The sequence below is a fragment of the Saccostrea echinata genome, unplaced genomic scaffold, assembly GCF_033153115.1.
Source record: "Saccostrea echinata isolate AGI-Se365-2 ecotype Australia unplaced genomic scaffold, CSIRO_AGI_Sech_v1 ptg000009l, whole genome shotgun sequence".
Lineage (NCBI taxonomy): Eukaryota > Metazoa > Mollusca > Bivalvia > Ostreida > Ostreidae > Saccostrea > Saccostrea echinata.
The window spans coordinates 14,838,425-14,864,305 of record NW_026889758.1 but is presented as its reverse complement, the minus strand read 5'-3'; the positions used below and the strand labels follow the sequence as shown (position 1 = coordinate 14,864,305).

General features: G+C 34.5%; 2 protein-coding genes across 2 annotated transcripts in view; both read right to left on the bottom strand.

Annotated features, from left to right (window-relative positions):
* Positions 1-4,976: 4,976 nt before the first annotated feature.
* LOC133183996 (perlucin-like protein) lies at positions 4,977-7,743 on the bottom strand. Its single transcript, XM_061318870.1, has 5 exons — positions 7,686-7,743; positions 7,462-7,547; positions 7,162-7,255; positions 5,777-5,854; positions 4,977-5,211 (listed from the first exon to the last, which is right to left on the bottom strand). The coding sequence occupies exons 1-5, from the start codon at positions 7,741-7,743 to the stop codon at positions 4,979-4,981; spliced, it is 549 nt and encodes a 182-aa protein (XP_061174854.1). The 3' UTR covers positions 4,977-4,978.
* Positions 7,744-8,661: 918 nt separating this feature from the next.
* Positions 8,662-25,881, bottom strand: part of LOC133181846 (uncharacterized) — a 37,833-nt gene continuing 20,613 nt past the window's right edge. Inside the window, exons 9-22 of the mRNA XM_061316471.1 lie at positions 24,477-24,604; positions 24,037-24,166; positions 23,363-23,496; positions 21,926-22,082; positions 19,563-19,767; positions 18,254-18,402; positions 16,600-16,818; positions 15,994-16,223; positions 14,821-15,052; positions 14,326-14,599; positions 13,887-14,146; positions 11,741-11,978; positions 10,075-10,175; positions 8,662-9,369 (exon numbers count right to left, since the gene is read on the bottom strand). Coding sequence (XP_061172455.1) covers positions 8,671-9,369; positions 10,075-10,175; positions 11,741-11,978; positions 13,887-14,146; positions 14,326-14,599; positions 14,821-15,052; positions 15,994-16,223; positions 16,600-16,818; positions 18,254-18,402; positions 19,563-19,767; positions 21,926-22,082; positions 23,363-23,496; positions 24,037-24,166; positions 24,477-24,604 — 3,156 coding nt within the window. The 3' untranslated portion in view covers positions 8,662-8,670. The remainder of the gene's footprint in view (positions 9,370-10,074; positions 10,176-11,740; positions 11,979-13,886; positions 14,147-14,325; positions 14,600-14,820; positions 15,053-15,993; positions 16,224-16,599; positions 16,819-18,253; positions 18,403-19,562; positions 19,768-21,925; positions 22,083-23,362; positions 23,497-24,036; positions 24,167-24,476; positions 24,605-25,881) is intronic.

The following is a 25,881-nucleotide window of genomic DNA, read 5'->3' as shown; positions in this document are numbered from 1 at the left end:
AATTCATTAGAAATTGTAGTAAAAAATCCGTGTAAAAATATCACAATATCATCGTGATATTTTGGAGAAAAAATCGTAATATATCACGATACGAAATTTTTGGCGATACCCATCCCGAATAATTTTCAATGCATATGTACCCATGCACCTTAGGTGTGGATAACGTACATCTCTGTACCCCCCCCCCCTTACTAAAATATAAATAACAACTCTATATTTTCTCGAAAATATGTCATTTCCCCATCAATGTCATCCTGACGTTATTCTGTGGAATAAGTTTGTGCTGTTTTGCATAGTTTGGACATATACATGTATGCTGTCTTTCGTAAATCCCCGTTTCAAGTCCCTATGGATTGCATCAACACTCCCGTACTTGTAATAACCTGTTTTTAAAATTGTTTCCTGAATGCCAGTGATCGTTGTCTCTAACACAAATGTATACATACTCTGTCTTTCTCCTCCGCCTGTTTCAAAACAACATTGCCCCTTTTATAATCAGTAATGATGGTTTTGTCTTCGACGAATAAGCCATTTTTTAAATTCAGATTTGGATGAGTGATAAGTACAGGCACGGATGCAGGAATTTTTTCTAGGGGGGTTGGGGGGGGGGGGGCGGTTCCACCCCAGGCAAAAAAGAATTCAACCTAGAAAATTCTTGACAAGCAACCCCCCCCCCCCCGTAAAGTCCTTTCCCAAACGTGAAAAACCTATCTCGGGGGGGGGGGGGGTAGTCGTTGAGTTCTAAAGCTCAACACTTATGACTTTTCGTACCAACATTATACAGATCCGCGTTTTCGAAGGGGGGGGGTCCAAGTTCACTTTTAGTTGGTTTAGTATATACATTTAATAACTCTGAAAATTTAAGGGGGGGGGGCGCACCCCCGCCCCCCCCCCCCCTAGATCCGCGCATGAAGTGAGACATTCTGATAGATAATGGGATATGAGTCTAATTAATGTGTATTTTATTGACCATTACATGTATATATGCCACATGTTTTCAGGGAAAAAAATCATGAATAAATCACATTGTTACGATAACTTTTAATTAGATATGATTTACATGTATTAGATAAAGAATATTGCTTCCTAAGTCTGAATTATACCTGTGCTTAGTGAAAACTTGACATCAAATTTTCCGTTCCGTTCCGCTTTCCGTTCCGTTTTCCGTTCCGCGTTTTAATATTTTTCCCATGACCTACATCTTAATTTGGTATTATTGTAATCATTGATAGCAACCATATGAAAAATTATAAAAAAAAATTATAAAAAGAAATAATTTTCCTAAAGGGTTTTTATTAGGCAATTGTGCTATGTTTTTCAATCCCTTTACTCACATATTTGATTTTTATTGATTATTAGATTTAAAAAAAAAAACACAAAACAAAACAAAAAAAACCCATCAAAGTTAAATTAACTGGAACTGCCTATTAGCCCATCTGAGCTGAAACTCAAGTGAGCTTTCCTAATAATTTTTTTTTTGTCTGGTGCCTGTCTATCCATCCCTCTATATCACGTTTTCATCTTTTTTTCCAGAACTACATATTTAAGCAAACTAGCAACGAAGTATCCTTTAAAAGGGGATTCACTTTTGATCAAATGAAGATCCAAGGGGAGATAATTAAAAATAGTGAAAATTTTGGTGGGGTCATTTAAAAAATCACAAGAACAGATCAATTAAAATACAGTGAAAGCTTTCTGACATAGTGTAGATTCAAGTTTGTTCAAATCATGATCCCTGGGGCTATGGATAGGACTACAATTTATCAAGGATCAAAGTTTTATATGGGAATTTTTGGGGGGAAAAAAATTCCTAATCTTTTCTTAAGGTCAAGATCTAGTAAATAAAAGATGGCTACAAATTTCTCAAATTTGAGAAATAAATTCCTTTAATAATGCTTTTTAACTTTAGCTTGGTCAAATAAGGTGTTTCGGGGCATAATTTGTAGTTAATCAAGACGAAAAATCATATTTTAAACTGTTATTTTCAATAACAATTAAGAAAACCAGTCATGAATACAGGAGTTTTTTTCCATATCAGACAAAGGAAATGTATCCAGATTACCTACAGTCTCTCAGAAAACGGCAATTTGAATGTTCTTGGCCTCTTCTTTAAAATAATATTAAATTAAATATAGATATCGGGATTACTTTTCACGTGATTTCAAATTGAATTCCATGAAAATACTTTATTTTCTTCATAATTCTATTAGAGCCGTAAAGTACGGGAAAAAGAAAGTTGAAATTGATTATGACGTCATAATGGATCTAGCACCAAAAAGTTAGTCTAGAGTCATTTACTAGATCTTGACCTTAAGGTAGGTCGCGGGTTTGCTTTTGTCATCAATTTCGGTACACAATTTCGACGATTCGAGCGGTTGTTTTGTGCACATTTGATTATGACGTCAGTTACGTCACAAAGGCGACGTTGCATTGCTTCCCGTTTATTTCTCTGAAAATTACTTTAGCAATAGAATCTAGTTCGTACGAAGCGTAGAACGTGTTATTGTCCGTAATTGTATTGTCGTAAATGTATGAACCCAGAGTATTATAAGTTTGAATTCTGCTCTGATTATATGTGTAATGTATGAGAACAAACTAATAAAACATAATAAATGCGATGCAAAATGCAAGGAATAATTTATATTGCAAATGATACTAAACTGTTCAAGGTTAATCAAAGTGAGTTAGTGTTAGATTAAAGATATGGCATGCAAAATGAAAGTTACCGTAAATTCCTAAGCCGAAAAATTGAAAGGTTGTATGTATGCCCGTAATTTGCAACGAAGGGAAGGTGCGTAATGCACGATGTTTGCTCATCACAGCGGAAAAAACAAACAAATTTGTTATTTTTAGAATAATATCAATCCTCAACACTAAAAACGGATGAAATTTAATTACATGCATTTTCCTCTTTTTTTTAAAAAAATCGTTTTGTATTTGAATCTGATAAAGTCGTTCTCTATATGCAGGCTAGCAAGGAATTGAGTTATCATAGTGAAATGCATTAAACATGTTAAAATAAATTTATACAAACACCCGGCATATCGGACCTTTATGACACTCTGAACAGATATTAATATACTACATTTATTACTAAATACAAGAATCAAGTACAATTTTTTCTATAATAAAATTAAGATGTCTGCGCATATGCTGAATGCAAGTATTTTACATTTTGCCGATGAAAAATTGATAAAGGAAAAAAAAAACAAGAAAGAACAAATGTTTGAGAGTTCGGACTATATACTGAATTGCGATTGATATAAAAAGAACATTGCCGGACCCCCCCCCCCCCCTTTTTCAGTAGTGGGGTGTTTTTTTGTTTTTGTTTTTGTTTTGTTTCGTTTTTTTTTTTTGTTTTTTTGTTTTTTTTTACCGATTTCGAATGAAGTGATAAAATTCACGTGTTATTCTTGAAATCTTAATAATGAACTTGAACATCCTAACATTACTTGTATTAATTTATTATCAATCGCAGTGTTGTCGCTGCACATTAATTCTAATGCACGAAGAATGTTTATATCAATATACCGTTCATTCTTACTTTGTGGGCAGAATATGAATTTCATAATACTAGAGTACAATGTAAATAAATTGCTCTTCTTCCTAACACGTTTCCGCAATAAGTGAAATGCTGAATAAAATTACAGTGTGCATCTATGTCACCTTTTAGATCTTGTATATTCCTTATATGTAAACGCGATTACGTTCAATCTATGACGTTTTAGTCATAAATAACGCCATAAACGCAATATTTTGGCAATATAAAAGCAAACTTTAAAATTATTTAGCAAAAAAACTAGCGAGAAGACATATTGATTTTTTTATCTCAATAGTTTTAATTTTACCTCATCTTGATATTTTGAAATTTCTGAGTAATTCGTCTACGTCTTTAAAAAGTTATTCGACTTTTTCTGAATAAACTCTTCTGGTAAAATTGTTTTAAAAATGCAATTTTCCTATATATTTCTATAGTAAAGCGTAAAATTAGTACCGAAAACTATACCGCGTTTACATTAATATAGCATTAAAACCACGTAGGCAGATTTAATAAAAATTTCAGATAAAATGCCGCAAATTCTAAGGAACATTATATCAAATTTTCAGTATATGTTTTCTCGTAAGAATTTTTATGCAGTAAACCCGCGACCTACCTTAAGAACAGCAGGGCCATGATAAGTGTTAACAAAATAAATTACTTCAGTTAAATTTTGGAATCTCAAAACCAACAACCCAAATACTAGGGTTGAGGCAAATTGGAAGTCCAAACCATTTTCTGTATATACTGTAAAAGCACAAATTTTCATGCGGATAAAATTTTGTTGATTTGTCATCTAAAATGGTTTCGTGGGCATTTAATTTCGTTGTTATGAAAGTAACCCTATTCAATATATAGCCATTTTAAAAAAAAAATGTGGGGGATTTAATTTCTTTGATAATTGTCAACAACGAAATAAACAAAATTTAATACCCAATGAACATTTGTGCTTTTACAGTATTTTAACATTGATATCTTGAAGCTTTTTTTCCCAGCCCCATGGAGTTTGATTAAAAATTTGATTGATTACGTTTCTTACACTTGTAAGAATAAATGAATATTCATGTATTAGTGTTTCACTCACTGTTCATTTTTCATTGTTGCTCCGTTCCTATTTCACAAGCATGTTCAGTTTCACTCTGACTTCATTTAGAAAGTTTTTGTTTTATTAACATTTGTGTGGAGTGGTAGAGTATTTCAGGGACTGTGCACCATTCATATATATTCATAAGTAATAGCATTAAAAAGGGGGGGGGGGCTAGAAAGTGACCACAGGTGCTTGGGGACGGGAACAAGGTTCTCTTTTAGTATCAGAGAGTGTGAATTTTTATAAAAGGCTAGTATTGTGTGTTGGGGAGGGGGGGGGGGTATTGTCTATTTCTGTCACAAACAAAGGCAATAGAATACAAAGAAATAAACAGTCAATGTGTGTTGAAGAATTTATTTTTCGCACACATACCGTGCTACTGAATTGCAATGAACATCGATAAATTGATATTGGTGATTAGAGTAAAGCCATAAACAGAGTTGTGGTGATGCCTTGGTACCACCAGGTTCTCCTGGACCAAAGGAGAAGAAGGACATCTTAGAAACACGACCATTTCTGACCCATCTCCAGTCTCCTCCCTTTATCTCCCGATTCACATCTCGTCCCCCGATGGCATAATGCTGGCCTTTAGAAATAGTGTGTAAATTATTTCATGTGTGTGCACATAAAGTGTCCATTTCATTTAGGAGGGTGACTCGTAAAAACACTAGCTTTGTCAGCATTACAGAACTGAATGGGATTTTCCTGTAGTTACATGATTTGTTATGTACACATGAAGTTGTCGTCGATGCAAAATTGCAGAGGTCACAAATTAGAACTTTTTAAAAATGTAGATTCAAATACAGAGCAGTCAGATTAGGCTTAATGTATGTAGTAACTTGATGATAAAGAAGTCACTGGGACTTCAAATTTTGCTTTCTTATAACGGAGATTCTTTATATCCATATAAGGAACATAGTGAAGAGCCTTCTAGGGGATTCGTATTAAGTTCCATGTAACCAAGATTTCCTTATAAATGAGTCCTTTACAATTGAGTTTTACTGTATGTATTTCAAGGGCATTTCAGGTATATTTTCATAGAAATTCAAAATGCTCTAGGGGTAATGAAATATGGAGATAATGAACAATAAACAAGCACAAGTCCATGCATTAATTGGAATATACAATTTGGAAGCAGAGCAAACACTGACCTCTAAAAACATCACAGGTTGTATCGGGTGCCATGGAGGAGTAAGCATCCTCTATCAACCAGTCACATCCACAATGTGCTTCTTGTCAAGATTGGACAAAAAGAAAAACCCATAAATTCAGTGTAAAACTAGAGGTGCTGTGAGAAGTGAGTTTACAAAATAAAACTCCCTGCTCCCATATGGGTATAAGGGTAAAGTCCATTTTTTTTGCTATGGGAAAACCCAAATATCTGTCCAATCAAAATATAAAGTAGGAGGTGCATAATGACACCATGTAATAGAGATTCTTTGAAAGTATTAAATTTGATTCAGTGGTATTGTGACTATTGTCAGAGTCATGGATAAGAGATGCATGGACACCCGCAACATCATAGAAAGAATGGCATAGTCCGTATTTTGCTGTGGGAGACCTAAAATATTTGATCGAAAAGTAAAATAGGAGGTGCACAATTGCACTATGTAAGAAAGATTCTGTGAAAGTCTGATTAAATTTTATTCTGTGGTATAGGATAAGTTGTGGATTAGAGATGGGTTTCCCAAAGGAGGGAAGATGAAGCTGGAGGATGAAGAGTATTATGGCTGATCTTCAGACACTGCATACCGGTATGCTAAACCGACTCAGAAATTAGTTGTCATAGATAAGAAATTCATGACTTCCAAGAAATCTCATGGTAGCATTTTGACAATTTGAAAGGAAAACTCATAAAAATTTACAGCATGTGCATACTGAAACAAAAGTTTCCCCTTTAAAAATTTTGATAACAGAATTGAAAATTTTATTGGGTGTACTGTAATCAATGATAAGGATTTAACACTAAGAAAAAAGCTGGATTCAAGTAAACAGAGGGGGAGGGGGTCACCTTGCCATGGAAAAAATCAAGGGAGGTCAACGTGAAACAGGTCATGGTCACTATATTTTGGGATTTTAAGGGTATTCTTTTGATAGTTTAATTTCTAGCCCGAGCCAAGCTATTATTGGTGAATATTATATTTTTATCTGGTTGTCCTGTTTCGGGAATTAATAATTTGAGTGCTGTTCCATTGACAATGCATGCATATCATATAACAGTCAATGCATTAGTTGCAAAAATGTCGAAGTTCTTAATCATTTCCCATGACTCTCAGTGATTAGTTCCTCTTTCCATATCTATAAGTGAAGCCCCCTAAATTTTAGGAATTAGGTTATTGAAACATACATTACATGTCAGAAGTGTTACTGTTAATATCCTAAAGGGGAAAAGAGGCAGCATTTGAAGTGATACTCAAGTCCAAATATTTTTGAAGTCACCCTTGCATAAAAAAAAGATATTAAATTATATATGAAAGATATGCGAGTTATAATACGAAATCATTAAACTGACTACTCTTCAATAGATAGAAATTACCATTCTTCATTCCTGCCAGTTTGTATCGTATAATAAGATATTCATGAAGAGTTTCCAGGTTTGCCAAATATCCACCTTTGTGAAAGCAATTTACCTGTAAGGTAATCACTATATGCAATTTAAAGAATTTGTATGCAGATGATCATCTGCAATATACTCAATATCTTGTTATTTCTGCAGTTTGAAAAGCAATTTGAGGAGACATATTAAAACTAAATGTATCTCTCTATGATTTTTTCTTTCTTTTTAACATACTTAATTAAATAATTTTATTGAATAGAAAAAAAAGATATCCCTCACGTAAGCCTCATCCCAGGATGCTTTATCTGTACTGAAGTAGTAACAGTTGGAACCCAGCATTCGGTACGGGTAGCTGCATCGTTTCCCTGAGTATGTGTCATACTTTACATAGCAACATAGCATTGTAATTACCAAGTTTACTATTTGATACAAAATATAGCATTTTTTAAAGTAATAAAATCTAATTATAAGATTTTAAACAAACTTTAAGACATTAAACCTACCTGAAACAATAGTATAAAAAATACATGCAGCAAATATGACTCTATTTATCATACCCATCTTGGAATAGTGGTTGGATATCTTTGATTTACTTGTATATATACAGAGCAGTCAAACGATTATTTGGTGCAGATGTTGTAAAGCTAATACTGGATAGTTTTACCTGTTAAATTGTTATGTATTTACGAGGTACTTCAAGAACAGCTGTACTATTGATATGTTGCATTTAAATCCTTAACAGTCACACAAGTTACACCAATACACTGCAGCAATAATTTCCTAAAACATTTTCTGGACATCAAGACACTATGAGGTTTTGTTAATGCAGAGTTTTATTTAAAAATATGTTTTGTTTTTGTATTTAATTTTTAATTATTATTATTTTTAGACACAAGAACTTCTTTGCAAACTAAGAAATCAGATTTCTTTTTATTACACTTCCTGTTGAGCACCAGGGTAGGGCTACCTGAATTGATCATATAATATTGTACACATATTGACTGCATTAAATCTTTACAAATCTTCTTCAGCACTGGGCATTTAGCAAATAATGTCAATTCCATAAAATAATATTTGACAGTGCTATAGGTTTGAAATTAACAGAGAGAGAGAGAGAGAGTCAAAGTTTGTACATAGAGTAATTGTGCCTCATGTTTGCGGTGTACAGTTATATGTATCTTGACTCAGGTGACTGTGAAGGACCATGGTCCTCTGGTTGACCAGTATATCCTTTCTAAAACCATTTCAATAGTTTGTTTGCTACACTCCCTGAAGTACATGATATCACAAAAATTATTAAATGTATTCAGGGGACACAACTTTAACAATAGTCATTCAAGCACAGAGTTTCTGGACATCCAAATGATGAGCTACAGTTGATGAGGCACATGTTAAAGCATGGCATTAAAGTTCCTTCTTTCTTTTAGTTATTTATAATCAACCACTTAAGAAAGTAATAATCAAATTTTTATTCTCATTGTACAAATATTATAGTATACAACAAGCCGCTGACTTCTTTTTGGTGTCATTTGTGTGAGACTGTACTTCACTACTTTGTTCTACACTAGCAGACTTTGTCTGTGGTTGTACAGACACTGAGGGCGAGTTCTTTTTCTGAATGGAGGGAGTTTCACTTTCAAGGTCACCTTGCTTTTTACCGTCACTATTGTTTGAAGAGGAGTCTACAGTTTTGGGAACATTGGATGACCCCTCTGTCTTCTTGTCCTGATCATTACTTTCATTGGATATGGGAATGTGTTCCTCAATTTTCTTAAGCAGTTCATCAAATGCTTTTCCCTCCCATGTTAACTGAATGGACTCGTCCTTTGAGAAGTTAACATACAATAGTTGTGTAAGAACCATGCTCATTGGTCCACCTGGGGGCCAGTCTATTTTTTCCATCAACATGGGGATGATAGGTTTCTTCAGAGCATCAGCCAGACTGACTTCTCTCCTACAGTTGGCAGACAAAGCGTACTTAGTGGTAACTGAAGACAAGACAACCTTACAACCTCTGACCCCACAGTCAATCTTGTCATACAGGGAATCCCCTCCTCCCATTTGATGGATGTCCATCCAGCAGGTAAACCCCAGACTGGTCAGTCTCTGGTACAGGGCCATGATTTCTTTTTGTTTACCCCATTGATAGGAGATAAAAATATCAGGGGAAACCACTTTAGATGCAGCCTAAAAACAAAACATGTTTAACTATCCTTAGTTTTTGAAACATTGTGAATCCCACGAATTAAATATTGGTTCAAAGTAATTCTGTTACCTTATTTCATAAAAAAAGAAAATACAAACTTGTAGATATTGTATACTTTTATTTTTTTGTTTATATTATTATTATTAAGAATTTTTTATCATTACCTGTGTTATTATTTTTTATTATGCTCTTTCCTTGTTTTTATTTTTCTTGTATCACTTAGAACTAAAGGTTGAAAAGTATAGACGGAAGCTAGTCCTTACTTCATTCAAGATAAAGTTGAGCCCCCCTTTAATTACCAGTATTGAACGCATGTACATAAAAGTCGCAATATGATGATACATTTGTCCCATTTTCTCAAATTTCCCAAATATTGTCAACTTTTTGTCATCGAGTATGATGTTTTATATGTCATATTTGAATATGTTTTTGTACTTGTATGAGGGATGTCTTGTATAAATCAAAGATAGGTTTGGTTACATTCTATCCTTTATATAAAGCAAAAAGTATCTAAAATATAAATATTGATCAGAAATGAGGAAATTTTATGTAAATGTTTATTTTGTGACATCTGTGGAAATGAAAATCCAAACTGTTTATGAGACAGGTGTCATATATTCCTAGGTTCTTGATTACAATTTCTGCTATCCCTATTTTGATTTATCTACAATGTTAGACCCTCTCACCTTCTGCTGCTCGGTGGCTGAAGGTGAATTTTCCACTTTTTTGTCCTGTTTTCTAGGAATTACAATGTTTTCCACAACTGGTATCCACCAATTCTTATACTCTGTGAAAAGTAACAAACAATTACATTATTCTAATGGCTAAATAAAAACTTTTAATAGACTTAATAAAAGTAATTTTCCAATTATCCAGTCAATAAGATACAACCATAGTTAACCTTTCTCCCTTGGATCAACCTGAATAAATTTCCTAGCTCCCAATGCAATTAAAACCAATTGTTCAGTTGCTTTCAAAATGCTTATGTCCGGAAAAAAAAATAAACAGAAAAGTTACCTGGATTTGTAACACATTTTTTAGAAAATTACGAAGGTCAGTAATCCTAAACTTTCGCCAAGTTTCATTGAGATGAACCCAAAACTGCAGAGGTTTAAAACAAAAAATCCACATATTATTCTACTTCTAGTATTGAAACTGACATAATACTGATACACTGAAATATGAGCAATGATAATGTCTAATTGTGCACCTTTATGAAATCAGATCAGAATTGTAGGAGGAGAAGCATTTTAAAACTAGAGTTTTCCAAGGAATGCGTGTGTCATCTGCTTTATAGCACACCATTCAAGACGTAAATACTCTAAGAGTGGTCACCTATTTATTTGCTACTAGCATAGTAAATAGTTCCATTTATTTGCCTACAAAGGGAAAAAAAATCTGCAGATAGTAAGACTGAATAGAATTTGACAATCAAATACAAATATCTCTCAATCCCTCAAAGCTAAATGAATAATGAAATTGAAATTATTAGAAATTATTATTTCTCATTTTATTAATTAGTGTTTCAAACAATCCTCCAAAAGAGATTTCAGTCTGTCTTTACTGCAATTGTCAGTCTAGCAATCAGTTTTTGGAATACCAATCGCTATGTATTTTCGTAGTATATAAATTTCAGCTTATGTGGTAACTGTAACAGTATATCATGCATTTTCAAAGTACAGTGTCATGAGCTCATAAACATGAGATATAAATGCTAATTATCAAAAGCCTGCCACTCAAAATTCAAAAAACATAAATTAAACCGTCTGGATATTTTTTTTGCAAAGTAGGTCATGGTCAAGTGGACTGTAATGCTGTTATTTTTCATATTGTTTTAAGACAAACAATTCACAAGCTAAATAGCATAGACTTACCCCTTCAACGTCAAAAATATGCTCATATCAGCACTATGAATTATTTTGGGAAAAAAGATCAAAGGTCAAGTTCAAGGGTCATAAGGTTGCTAACCATGGTATTTTACAAAAGCTACTGTGCAAAGCAATATACTGTGTACTGGATTTTTTTTTTTTTTGCCCTTTCACACTTGCTAACAATTTTGCTCTGTTTTAAATCCGCCAAGTCACAGTTCTGTTATACTGTGTACTTTGAATTCCCCGTTTTAAATTCGCCCAAGTGTGATTAGGACGAAAATAAAAGGAGGACAAAAATATCCCTGTATACAGTATGTGCAGAATATCAAATCCATATCTCTTACAGTTTTGGAGATATAAGGTATGACAGATGGACAGACAGATGCCAGGTAAAGTGATCCCTAAGTGTTGCTCTGCTCTGCAGGTGACATAGAAATTATCTTTGTGACTTATAGGATAAACAAACTCAAAACAAACCAACCCTCTGAAATATTCTGTTGATCTGGCATCACTTTTAAACAGTTGAGCTGCATGAGAAGTTCCATAAACTTAGCAGCTGGCCAGATTCGGTCATCTTTGGTTTCCTCTCCTGGTCTTTGAAAAAATCTGATGAACAGGTACTCGCTGAAAATTGGTCCCATTGAACCTGTCGGTGGCCAGGGCATTTTCTCTAACAGAAGCGGGATCATTGGTTTCCCAAGGTTCACAGACAAATTGACCTGCCATTATAAAAAATGAATTTTTATGTTCAATGTAAAAGGCATATATTTCTCTCAATGTATACCAGTGTATCATTCAGAAATACAAAAATGACAATATGACTGCCAAAAGTTTGAATTATTCTATTTATAAAGACATTCTTTACACAGTTTATCACAGTCTGGCACAATCTATTTTGATTTTGTTACGCAAGTTCTTACATCAAAAGGATGATGTGCCATACGGCCCCCGGTAAATTGACAAAAAACTAAATATCTAAATTTTACTCTAATTTTTGCATGCACTTAATCACTGATATGTGTACCCTCATGGAATACTACTTTTACCGAAAATAGAAACATTATTTGGAAGATATACGTCTTAATTTTGAGTAGGGGTACTGTGTTTACATCCAATTCCCATTGAATTTTGGCCCCTCCCCACTCTTTGAAGCCCTTAAAATATACGAGCGCAAGTGGGTACATTTTTCTCCTTTGGCTGGTCACTGTATTTTATTAAAATCTACCTATATGTGAAAGGAGAAAAATGTACCTAACTGTGCTCACATGTTGTGTTTAAAAAATTGTAAAATCTAGCTGACCTTTCCCATTATGAACAGATCGACGAAACTATTTTTTCAGATGTAAGAATAAATTCATATGCTAACTGAGGCACCGGCGTGACTTTCTCACCGACCAATCAGCTAAATGAGTTGCATTATGAGTGAGTACCACAATTTTATGCTTGGAAAAAAAAAGGCATTTTTTTTTACTAGCTTTCCGATTGACATTATTTATGCTTTTCTGTCACAGATTAGACACGAATCACCAATTTCCCTGCTCATAAATACACAGAATTGATTTTTAAACTTACATTGTATGATTTCATAGTTTTGTAAGGCGTTTTGGTGGGCAATTGGCTACGTATATTCCCGAGTATCAGTGAATACACGTTTCATGTGCATTTCTTGGCCAAAAAGGATATACGCTGAAGTTCCATGTATATTATCATGCATTAAAAAAGCCTTTGCTGACCATTAAAAGTTTTTAAAAGTAGTAGAGATAATGTGTAAATTGACCTAAACCACGTTTCTGTGATAAAATGTTAACAGTAGTAAACCAGCACGTTTTGTCATTCAGTCATAGGATTGGACAATTGTTCTCTGTAAGCGACTATGGGCAAAATAATAACAATAGCCATATAAGGTATATTTCTCGGGCTTGCATATCCCTCTATTGTACTAAGACACGCCTATTCTCTATTCATAATAGAACACACATTGTCACAAACCAGGCCAAACTTTGCCGTCATGGGGTCTAAAAAATCATAGATAATGCAATAATCCTCATAATTATAATGTGTCCAAAGTATTGAAACTATTCAAAAGGCATCGTATTTATTCACTCTTGTTTGAAAACTATCAAAATCGTTGTAGAATAAATACAATTCGTCATAGAAAAAGGGGCCCCAGACAGTAGTTTTGGCACATCATCCTTTTGAGGGTTTTCCTCATGTGAGGGAAGTTTTGAGTTTGACCCAAACAGATGCCACCTAACATTAACATTATCAGAGGGCAGTCACAGACTTTCAGATGAGAATCAAGTCTGTATGATGGTGGACATAAAGATCCCTTACAATGTGATCTATTCCTGTACGTCTTAAGCCTACAGCCAGTGTTGTCATCTTGATATGAAGAAAAAATCATTGATAAGATGTAAAACTACCTGCATGGAGTTAGCTAGTATACAGAAAATTTAATACCGGTAATTTGTTAGAGAACATTGGCAAGATACTATTCATCCAGTGATGCCAGTTTTCCTACTGATGAACTTCTGATGACTGTTTTTAAGTTTGCTATAAAGGAATCTGCTCACAAAAATTCCTTTGACATTAGAAATAAAAACTTTTATTCATTTGGCTATATCTACCTCTCTGTTACAGTTGGGTGATTTTGCGTATTTCTCCGTCACACAAGAGATGACTACTTTGGCCGCCCTAATCCCAGAATCAATCTTCTCAAACAGCTTATCCCCACCCCCCATCTGCCCCACATCCATCCAGCATTTATATCCAGCCATCTCCAGGTGTCTACTGATGAGTTTGACCTCATTCTGGTGACCCCACTGGTAACTAAGGAAGATCTCTGGGGGTTCTGGGTAATCCACTGGTTCATCAGCTACCACCCCTTCTATGAATGGAAATAGTCACTGACGTAATCAAACCTTTTCTTTATTGATGATTATGAGAGAAAATTTACAAAAAAAGATATTTGTTAAAATAGAATATTTTTTATTCCAAAGATTTTTTTTTCTGAGTTTACAAATACATGATAATTAAAACATTGCTCATTTTTTGTTCTGACAATACCTGCAGCCTTCATGGCATTTTCCACAATAATGGCAGCATCCAAACGATTCATCTCCTGCAGGATATTCAGTACACCTCTAGATGCCTCAAATGTCTTGTGTGTGGCATACCATTCACTCAGCAAGGCCATGCAAGGATCTGATTGGGTGGCCCAGCCTCTGATGTCATCTGGACTGTAACCAAGGCGACTAGCCAGGAGTCTCCAGTCATGTTCAGATTCTGGGTTCAACAATTTTGTGACATCTCTTGACCAAGTAGGTGCATTACTCATAGTCTGTAGCATATAAGAAAATATTTCCACTTAAAATATTAGAAAAAAAATTTATAATGGTCAAATTACTTATTGCTACCTCCAATATATGACATGTATCTCCCACAGAATACAATATGTTCACTGATTTACCATCTTGTATAAAATTAGCATATACTTAAAAGCATCATTTTTTTAATCACAGGATAAATACAAACATAGTGAGTGAATCATTCCCTTTTTACCTTTTTATCCACCTCTTCCACTCTTTCTTTTGTCTCTTCCACGTCCACCTCTACTTGATCAACCCGTGTGTTCACCTCCCCCAGCCCCTCTTTGACATTTTCTACCTCCTCTCCCTGCTGTTTGACATCTCTCTGTACCTTTTTCAGTACAACCTTCGTTCCTGCCACACCCACCTCTAATTTTTCTATCTGTCCTGACTGCTCTTCAATGTCTCGGGACACTCCCTCTAGACTAAAATAAATATGCATATCATTTAGTTTGATGTATATTAAAACCCTTGATCCTGACTTTTTAAGGAGTGTCTATCATTTGTTAGCATAATCTTCATAAAACATCAAACCTCAGGAAAAGGATACAGAGCAAACAAACAAACAAACAAATAAACTTAATTCAGACAAGCTGTTTCGTAGTTGGATCCATCATCATTAAATAATGTTGTATTTTCGGACCCATTGATTCTTGAATTTATTTTACCATCCACTTTATTTTTATAATTTCTCTATCATCTCTCTCTTTTTTGGAAGCCTGGGCCTTTTCTTATAATAATTTGAATTTCCTTTACACAGGGAATATACAGTCAAACCTCATTAACTCGAACTCAATGGGACTGAGAAAAAAACTTCGTGATAACCGAGGATTCAAGATAACCAGAGTAAAATACTTGAGGAATAAGAAGATGGGACTTCAAAATGACTTCGACATATCCATGGTATTCAAGATATCTGTGCTCGAGATACTGTGCTCAACTGTATAGGCCCGTAGGAAGCAATTTCAGTTTGGGGGGCACAGCCATACACTTTCAGTTGAGGAGGCACTATCAACTACCAAAAATTTCTTGACAAGCAAAAAAAAAAAAAAAAAAAAAAAAAGAAAAAGAAAAAAAAAGGTCATCAGATGTTTTTATTGAGGGGGCACAAGCATATAGTATATATGTTTTCTATAGTCCTCTATATATCGGCAAAATTATTGGGGGGGGGGGGGGGGGCACGGCCACCCGTTTCCTACGGCCATGCTGTATATGCCAAGTTTGGTTGACTTTGACCCAGTGATTCTGAACAAAGTGATACTGTGAAAACTTTACCAATGACAGACCAAAAACTACATATGGATGACAAACAAATAAGAAAAGTTCATTTGAGCCTTTGGCTAAGATAAGCAATAAAGATGTTTACCTTCTGCCTTCCAATTCATCCACAAGATTTTCTGCTAGATCTCTCAAGGCTTGAGATTGCCCCTTTGTTTTCAAACTCTCTATATAGTTCCTGTCTTCAGAGGTGAATATTTCGGCACCAAAGATTGAATGTAATTCTCTCAGTCCCTGTATACTTGATGTCAGAACTTGTTCAGTGTTTGATTCCTTCAGTCTCTTCATCAAATATGAATACACTAATCCTTGTTTACTCTGGATTAGGAAAACAAAACAACAAACTTTTTTTTTAAAGACAATGATCAATCAGTCTCTCTCTTTACATTCATCTACAGTACACATTAAGTCTCTATTCTATTGGTTGTAACAAACATGTATGTGATTAAGTATGTGATTATAGTCGTGGCAAGTCTTTTTTTTATTGGCTCTCTAGTTAAATACCACTCCTGACATTTAGCTGCTATCCTAACATGGTGAATTAGTAGTTAGCAGTGAGTTATACCACACCTGACATTTAGCTGCTATCCTAAGATGTTGAATTAGTAGTTTATAGAAGTGAATTATACCACACCTTGTATTTAGCTGCTATCCTAACTAAGACGATTTGGTAGAAGACAGTTATATATCACACCTGACATTTAGCAGCTATCCTAACTATGATGGTGAATTGGTAATGAGCAGTTAATTCCATCATGAGTTCACTCTTCATTAGATAATCCTCCAGGAATGGCTCCAGGTTTTCAGCGCGAGTTTTTGATACTGTCTCCAACACTACCAGTACTTGAGGGTTGACATTTTTGTCCATGAAATGATGCTTAAACAGCAACTCCAAGACTTCTGTTGTGAACAGCTACAACAAAATCAGTTTATAAGATAATTATAAAACCTAAGATCTCTGATGAGACTGTAGTTCTACTGGTTTGTTCTATAATTGTGAAGAGAAAAGATGCATCTGAATTTGATTATTTTTTCTTATTTTTTAGTTTTACATTTAAAGAATAATGTATCTTGATGTTTTCTTAACTTTAATCAATCTTAATTTAAATCAATCCAGAAATTTACTATGACTAGCATTTTGAAAGAATTCTATTCCTAAAAAAAAGTTCATCATTGAAAAGAATTAAGCATCTTCAAGAAGTCTTCTTGTCTACCACGATTTATTGAAATTGATAAAAATTCAACACAATATGCAGCTAGGTTAAGGACTCCCATATATACGTCAGCTTATGCAGAGGTTCGGGAAAGCTATTATGACGTCACGTTAAAACAATACAAATGAATCTCGGCGAATAAATACTATACGTTCTTTTTAAAACACACCAAATACTTTCGTTCCTCATAAATATTATAATTATAAATGGATATGCAACTTATCTTGCCATAATAGCACTTAGCGAACGTAGAATGAAAGCCAGCTTGATCTCGCTGTACTTACTGAGATGACGTCATTTTTTAGTTTGACACGCAGTTTCTCTGTACTTGAGGCGTGGATCAAGCTTTTATCGTAGCTTGTAAAAATAAAAATAGATACAAAACACGCATAGTCGGACCAAATGAGAGACATATTCTGAAATATATTAATCCATATCTTATTGTCAAACTAAATTGATAATGTGTAGACTTTATATAAAGCGGTGAGGAGCACAATTGTACAGTAACATGCTAGAATGACAGGTCCAGCCCCTTGAAAATATCAAAAGTTCAACGATATCCGCTTCACTATGAATTCCAAATTTTTAAACACGTGTAGCTATTATCCCTACTATTCTGAAAAGTGCTGGGAGCTGGTTGTGTATCGTTTATTTATTCCGTAATGTAACATTATTACAATGCGTATTGCATTTTTGTCGGGAGTTAATAGAAAGAAGGCTAAATTTTAAACAATTCCCGAGCATGAGGAAGTTGCTCCCAGCACTTTTCATGTTAAGGAATTTGTCTCAAAGAAAACAGAATAAATTTTAAAGCAGAAAGATACCCGTGTATCGTTGAACTTTTACGATCTTTGTAGTAGTACATGTATGTTCTTCTTTCAAACCTGTCACGTGACAAACAGCTGATGTAAGCGATATCGCTTTGGCCGAGCTCAGCAGAGACCCGATATATACAAGTGCAAACACCACAATCCACATTTATCAAAACTAATGCTGTTAAAAAAATATTAAATTTGTATTCATTTTCGCTAAATGTATCAATGCGTATATTTTATGGGCGTCCTTAACCTAGCTGCGTAAATCCAGTTTCCAGCTAATCTGTGGCTGACTTTCCCAGTAATATTGGCTGTATACCTCAGGCTGGCTCTCTGACACTTTCTTTATCAACATGGCCTGCATTGCCAGTTCGTTTGTCTGTGTTTTCTGAGAAAATGTCTGGATCAGTGGCAGAAAGTAGGTCGCAAATGTCTCCGAATTTCCATCATAACCAGCTGATATAGCATCTGGAATTTACATAAAGAATTTGTCACTTTATTAAATACCAAAAAAATTACACGTAACAAAATCAGCATAGTACAAGATGATCATAGTGAACAATATACATATATATATAATAACAATGTATGTATCATAATTTATAGTGAATGAATAGCAGAACATAGTGGAGTAAAGCTTACTCCAGATAGAACTAATATGAAAGAATATTGGATCAGTCAATGAACCTAAATCTGTTTGGAGAACTTCAATCTACTAGTTTATACTTTAGTACATTAGAGGGATAAAAAGTTGGACCTGAACTTATGGCTCCTTTTTTCACATTTAGAAAATTTTGAATATTAATGTTTTCTAAATTTGTATTATTATTTTTAATCAAAATCAAGCCAAAACTGTAAGAGAAGTAGAATTTTGAAAGAATTCCACTGTTTTAAATAACCATGGTAACATGGAATCACAACAAAACTGTAGAAGAAGTAGACTTTTGAAAGAATTATGTATTTTGATGTAATCTAAATGTGTACCATAGCATTTAAAAATTGTTTACAGATAGACAGATGATGGATAGTTTATCACTGCTTAAGCTCTTCTGATCTCCGACAAGTAGGGATAAGAAAGAAAGACAATAATTTTGATGTTCTACAAAGGTTCACTAAAAAAGGTTGTGTGATTTGATAAATCCTGAATTTGTTTAAATTCTCCATGGAATGTCAAGGTCAAAATCCTTTTGTATTTTGCTCATGAAATATCAAATTTTATCAAACATCCTTTTGAAAAATGTCTTTTTCAGCCATATAGAGTACTTTATATAAAGCATTAGTATAGGGGGTTGTCTTTGTAAAAATGCCAGCTCAAACAGACTAGAGTATATGAACACCTGAACAGTCAACAATTCTACATCCCTAATCCAACAAAAGCCATGGTAGAGATGGATGCTTGGGAACATTCATGTTAGTTAACTTGATATTATTTACAAATAAAAGAAATGGATTATTTAGAAAAATGACTTTAGTTAACCTCATGACAATCTCTACCCTACTCCAGTAGACCTTTTGCACAATAATACCTGTAACGAGAACACTACCTACTAATATCTAACCTGAATACCTCTGCCCTCTTCCATAAAGTCTTTTTAAACAATCATACTTGTTAACCAGAAAACACATACTTAGAGTACTGGAGTCCTTCTCCCTGAGATAGAGATTAATGAGATCCTCCATGCCCTTTGTGTCCATTAACTGGGACGTCTCCTGTCCAAACAACTGCATTATGATCCTCATATTGGAGCTGATTAGCTCCTCCTCATTATCCATCAGTTTCTGTATGTGAGGAACTAAGGGTTTCAATCTTCCTATCGTCTTCTTCTCTCTGTGCTGTGGAATATACATTATATTGTTACCTACTGGGAACTAATGATAAATAAACAAGAGGCCCAAGAGCCTTGAATCACTCTTCTGATAAACTGTACAACCTATCACTTCTATTTGACGATTCTAATCCAAATAGTACCCAAAAAATATTAAATACAGCCTTAAAATTTCAAAAGTAGGTCAGGGTGACCTACTTTTCAGTTGTCGTACTCCAAGGACCCAAGATGCATCAACTGACAAAGTTTGATGATTCTAAGCTGATTAGTACCTGAAATATTTAATTATAGTCATATAAATTGAAAAGTAGGTCATGGTGACCTACTTTTCAGTCGACCTACTGTGAGGACCAAAGATGCATCAACTGACAAATTTTGATGATTCTTAGCCAAATAGTACCCAAAAAAATTAAATACAGCCACAAATTTCAAAAGTAGGTCAGTTGTCATACTCCAAGGACCCAAGATGCATCAACTGACAAAGTTTGATGATTCTAAGCAAATCAGTTCCTGAAATATATAATTAAAGCCATAAATTTTCAAAAAGTAGGTCATGGTGACCTACTTTTCATTCGACTTACTCCGGAGACCCAAGATGCATCAACTGACAAAGTTTTATGATCATAGGCCTTAAAATGTCCAAATTATGCCTCTAAAACGCTTTGAAATCGAATGCCTGCAAAGTTCAAAAAGTAGGTCACTGTGACCTACTTTTTAATACATATGTTTCATGGCCCCAAGATGCATCATCTTGCAAGATTTCATGATTCTAAACCTCTCAGTATTCGAATTATTGACCAGAATTGTTTTGTAAAAGATAAGCCATAAAATTCAAAAAGTAGGTCAAGGTGACCTACTTTTTAGTTGATGTACTTCGAGGACCCAAGATACATCAACTGTCAAAGTTTGATGATCATAGGCCTTAAATTGTTCAAAATGTGCCTCTAAATCATTTTGAAAAAGAATGGCCGCAAAATTTTAAAAGTAAGTCACCATGACCTACTTTTAAGTCAACATGATATGAGGTCCTTAGATGCATCAACTGACAAGATTTGATGATCCTAGTCCATATAGTAAGCAAAATATCAACATTTTGATAAAATGTAATTTTTGGTCAACTTTGAAGTGACCTTGAGACTACGCCCTTTGCCCCAGGGTGATGCCTTGAACAATTTTTAATCTACAACATATCCTCATCCTTTTGTGTAGGTTTGGTGATAATCTGCCCAGTGGTTCTTGAGAAGATTTTTTAGCAACCAGTACTTTTGTTTCTATTTTCCTAATTATCTCCCCTTGTTAAAGGGTCACAACCCTAGTTTTAGTATAAAAGGGAGCCCTTGGGCCAAGGATACCCTGTGACAAATTTGACAATAATTGGCCAAGGGGTTCTTGAGTTATGGCCCATATTCTAAAAAGTTTACGCACACTGCACAAATGGCCATAGCATTAGCTCTTTGAGCCTTTGGCTCAGAAGAGCTAAAAACACAGTCATTCATTAGCTAATTTTATCCTTATGATCAAAAGTTTCTTGAAAGCCATAACCCGTTCCAAGCAAAAATGAGTTTCATTGTACGTTTAAGTAATTAAATGAAAATAATGTACAGTATATAGTTTAGTATGCACACCATTTAAAATACTTTTAGAGTAGAACAAGAACAGATGTGGGTAGATGAAGGGTTCCCATAATATTTTGAGGAAAGTATCATATAATGTATCATATGCATGAAAACTATTCTTCCTCAAGTGTTACACAACTGGCATTTACAGCCTATGGTTACAATGTCCGATTGTTAAGTAGCAATACTGTGAGGAATTTTTGCGTAATCTCGTGTGAAGAACCAATCACAAAATAAGATTACTTACTTTTATTTTTATGGTGCTGAAATGCATGTAAAATCTACTCACGAATTATTGTTCACGTGATTTGACGTCTAAAGGCCATTTTATAATATAAAGTACTCGCGTTAAATAAGGAATCTACAGTATCTAGTTCTTAAAAATTATATTTCCTTTCTTTAATAGTGGATATGTTATCAATATTACAAATCCAGTGGAGAAGACATATAATGAGATGAAAAGACATCTTTCAGAAGACACTGAACATTAAAACTTGGGAGTTGTCAAACTGACAGACTTTCTATCATTCCAATTGTTCAGCTTCTCACCAAGGTGATGTACTGAGGTAATCCAGCTACTGCTATCAAACCAAAGATATTGAGGTGCTGTGTCTGCAGACTTATGTATTCCCTCTCCTCTGACAGACAGAAGAGGAAGACGCGCAGGAAAGCATCATCCATTTCCAGGTCCCGCACTTCATCACCACTGAAACAGAGGATTTATACTATGCACACTTCAAACTTAATTTACTTAATAAATTAATTTTACTTTTTGCATGGATTGCTAAAACAAGAGGCCCATGGGCCACATCACTCACCTGAGCACTGTGGTAGGAAAGAAGCAGAAATAAGTTCAGTATAGAAAGGTTTAAATCCATAAGTGGTCCCAACCTACCCATAAGGGGTGGGGGGTATTATTTGAACAAACTTGAATCTACACTAACTAAGGATGCTTGCATATTTCTATGGCTAACTGTTTAACTTTGAACTTACACTGTGGTCCAACCACCCTAAACCCCCCCCCCATCCTTGGGGGTCATGATTTGAAGAAATCTAAATCTACACTACCTGCGGATGCTTCCATATAAATGTGACCAATCATGGCGTTGCTGTTCTTGAGAAAAAGATTTTTAAAAATTTGTCCTATCTATTCCTATGTAAAACTTTGATAGTCCATTGTGGCCCCACCCTACCCCAGGGGGGTCATGATTTGAACAAACATGAATCAACACTACCTGAGGCTGCTTCCATATAAATATGACTAATCATGGCTTTGCTGTGTTTGTGAAGAAGATCTTTAAAGATTTTTCCTATATATTCCTATGTAAAAGTTTGATCGTCCATTGTGGCCCCACCCTATCCCCTGGGTTTCATGATTTGTAAAAACTTGAGTCTACACTACCTTAGGATGTATCCAGATAAGTTTCATCTTTCCTGGCACAGTGGTTCTTGAAAAGAAGATTTTTAAAACATGCCACCAAATTTTCACTATTTTTAAATTATCTCCCCTTAAATGAGGGCCTGGCCCTTCATTTGAACAAACTTGAATCCCTTCACCCAAGAATGCTTTATGGCAAGTTTGGTTAAAATTGGCCCAGTGGTCCTTGAGAAGAAGTAGAAAATGTAAAAAGTTTACAGACAGACAGACGGACGGACGGACAGACAGACTACAGAGAAAATGTGATCAGAAAAGCTCACTTGAGCTTTCAACTCAGGTGAGCTAAAAACTGTTCCCCACTGTTTGCATGAAAACAATGGATGAATCAAATTTCTAGAGTAATGAATGCCTACACTCTTGATATAGAATACTGATATTTAGATTACTAATACATGTATATAAGAATAAAAAAATGTTGTGTTTTAGTTCTTTATTCATCAAAATTTGGCTTCAAATAATTGAAGATAGCCTGTCAACTACAAACTATTAATTTTCAGTGAGCATTTTTCATGTCCAGGAATAGACAGACACCACCTGTAAAAATTCACCTGGATGACTTGACAAGGTTGTTGAAGAAATTAAGTCCTGCAGTAAATATCCAACCCATGTCCCAGTCATAATCATCATTCTGCAGTAGACAAAGGAACCTGTCCAAGTAACCAGCTATCAGGTGTTTGTTGTTCTGTAAATCATAAACAAAAGTGCAGCTGAACTTCATTATCTCAAAAAAAAAAATGATATATCAAATACCATTGATATGTCAAGTCAACTGGAAGTCCCAGTTACTTTATCTATTTTAACTTCAGTATCTCAAATTCTGGAACATCTCTCTGTTTTTTCTTGGTCCCAAAAGGCTTGTGTGCACTGATGTCACCTGAGTACCGGTAATATTACAGTCATGGCACTAACATTACAGCCATGGGATACATTTCACAACTTTAAAAGAAGTTTTAATGCTGAGTACATATGTTTTATGGACATAACATGATGCACAACCAAAGGATGAAATGGATAGCAATAGGTCATCTGAATTACACTGTTGTCCTAATTAAATAATATCAAAAATTTGATTTTTGTAATATACACTTTCATCTGGTTAAAAGATATGCTGTAAAAAGATATTTACTTTTGTAACAGAAATAAATACCCAGCATTGTAATGATCCTTCATATATATTTATTGACAAAATCTGAATAAGAACTGAACTACTACAAGGACAAACCTGTAAGGACACCATTTCACTTGCTGAATTACAGAGTGAGTCCACCATTATCTCCTTGCCAACAGCTTCCATAGTTACCATGACAAGCTCAGCTAACTCCACCTCCAATTGCTTAGCTACTTTCAGCAGTCTGCAAATGGCATCAAAATGATGGGTAAATGTCACTAAATGATGTCCCTTTCTTTAAACAATCTCAGTTTTAGAAGCAAAGTGGAATGGCCACAAAAATAGCTAACTGGTTTGATGTCCTTTTCTAGATAGATCTCTTCCTTTTTTCACATTTGGATTTACAATGTATTTCTTTTTAAAAATTCATAGCCAAGATTACACTTAATTGAAATCAATTTCCTTGTATTTTTTACTTGAAGTTGTATTTATTCTTTTTCAGACTAATGTAATCATATCTTCAAAATGACAAATGTGGTGAATGTGCCTCCTACTTGAGTTGCTCCATAAGCTCCTCCACAAAAGATCCAGCTTTTGAGGAATACTCCTCAACATTTTCACATGTGGAATAATCCACAGACGTCAAAGCCACTATCATCTCCCTAGCTGTGGACACATTCTCCTGCAGTTAAATAAAGAAAAACTTGCTAAAGTATCCAGGTCAGTTTATAAAGTATCCAGGTCAGTTAATAAAGTACCGGTATCCAAGTCAGTTAATAAAGCATTCAGGTCAGTTTAAAAGTATCCAGGTCAGTTTATAAATAATTCTAGTATGAGTTGATAAACAGCTGATTCATGATTCATAAAACAACATCACTTCCCTCACAAGACAAGGATTTAGACTGAAGATTAACACTATAAAGGCCCATGGGCTACCCAATGCCCATCTGATTTACCCTGGCCTTGCTGTTCTTGAGAAGGTTCTTAAAAAGATTTTTCTCTATACATTCCTAAAACAATTGTACCCCATATTGTAGCTTTTGGCTCAAGTGAGCTAAGAACTATATTTAGCTTTATGTTGCATTTGCTCATTAAACATTTCAAAAGTAAATTCACAATCCTGTTTACATTTACGTGCTATAAAAATTAATTAATACAAAGTTTCACAAATTCTATTCACCACTTTCTTTAGACCATTAAGGTCATCTGAGTAAAATTAATAAATACAACCCCGTTAATGATTCATAGAAGTACAAAATAAAACAAGAGGCCCAAGGGCCTTAACGGTCACCTGAGTATAATACAACAATTTAGAAGTTAAATAAACTGACAGATGATGCATTGTTGCCCTAAAGCAAGAGAAGTAGGAAGATCAGGATCAACAAAATAATAAGTCTAGTATTCATTATCAACTCATAAATTAAGTTCTAATCTGTCCCCCACTTAACACTATCACCATGCAGACTATTAACAAACTATTAGTGCTTCTGTACTATTTTTAAACCCATATTAAGACCTCTAGCATTGACCTCTCTTATGGTCTTTGAAGAACTTTTAATAAGATAAGTTACTTTTGTCTCATTTTATTTATCTATTGCTTACAAGTCTACCTGATTATTAAAACTAAGAGAGTACTTTTTGAATTATAGGATAAACATTCTTGCATAATTATATTATTCTATTAACCTTTCAAATACATTATTTACAGTGTTTAATTATCAAAGGTGAATGGAAAAGGGGAATAACTTCTCTCAGTAGAATACAAGTTAATAGAGCCCTGCCCAGGACCAGAATGCTTAGACGAATGGTCCAGATGTTTAAAAATCTGGTAGAAATACACTTACTCATATCATTTAAACTTTTACTCAGTTTGCTTCCGATATGCCCAGAAGCAGAGAAGAATTTCACAGGTACAATGCATTTTGAATTCACTACAGATTCAACAAAGCCTTACCCTAA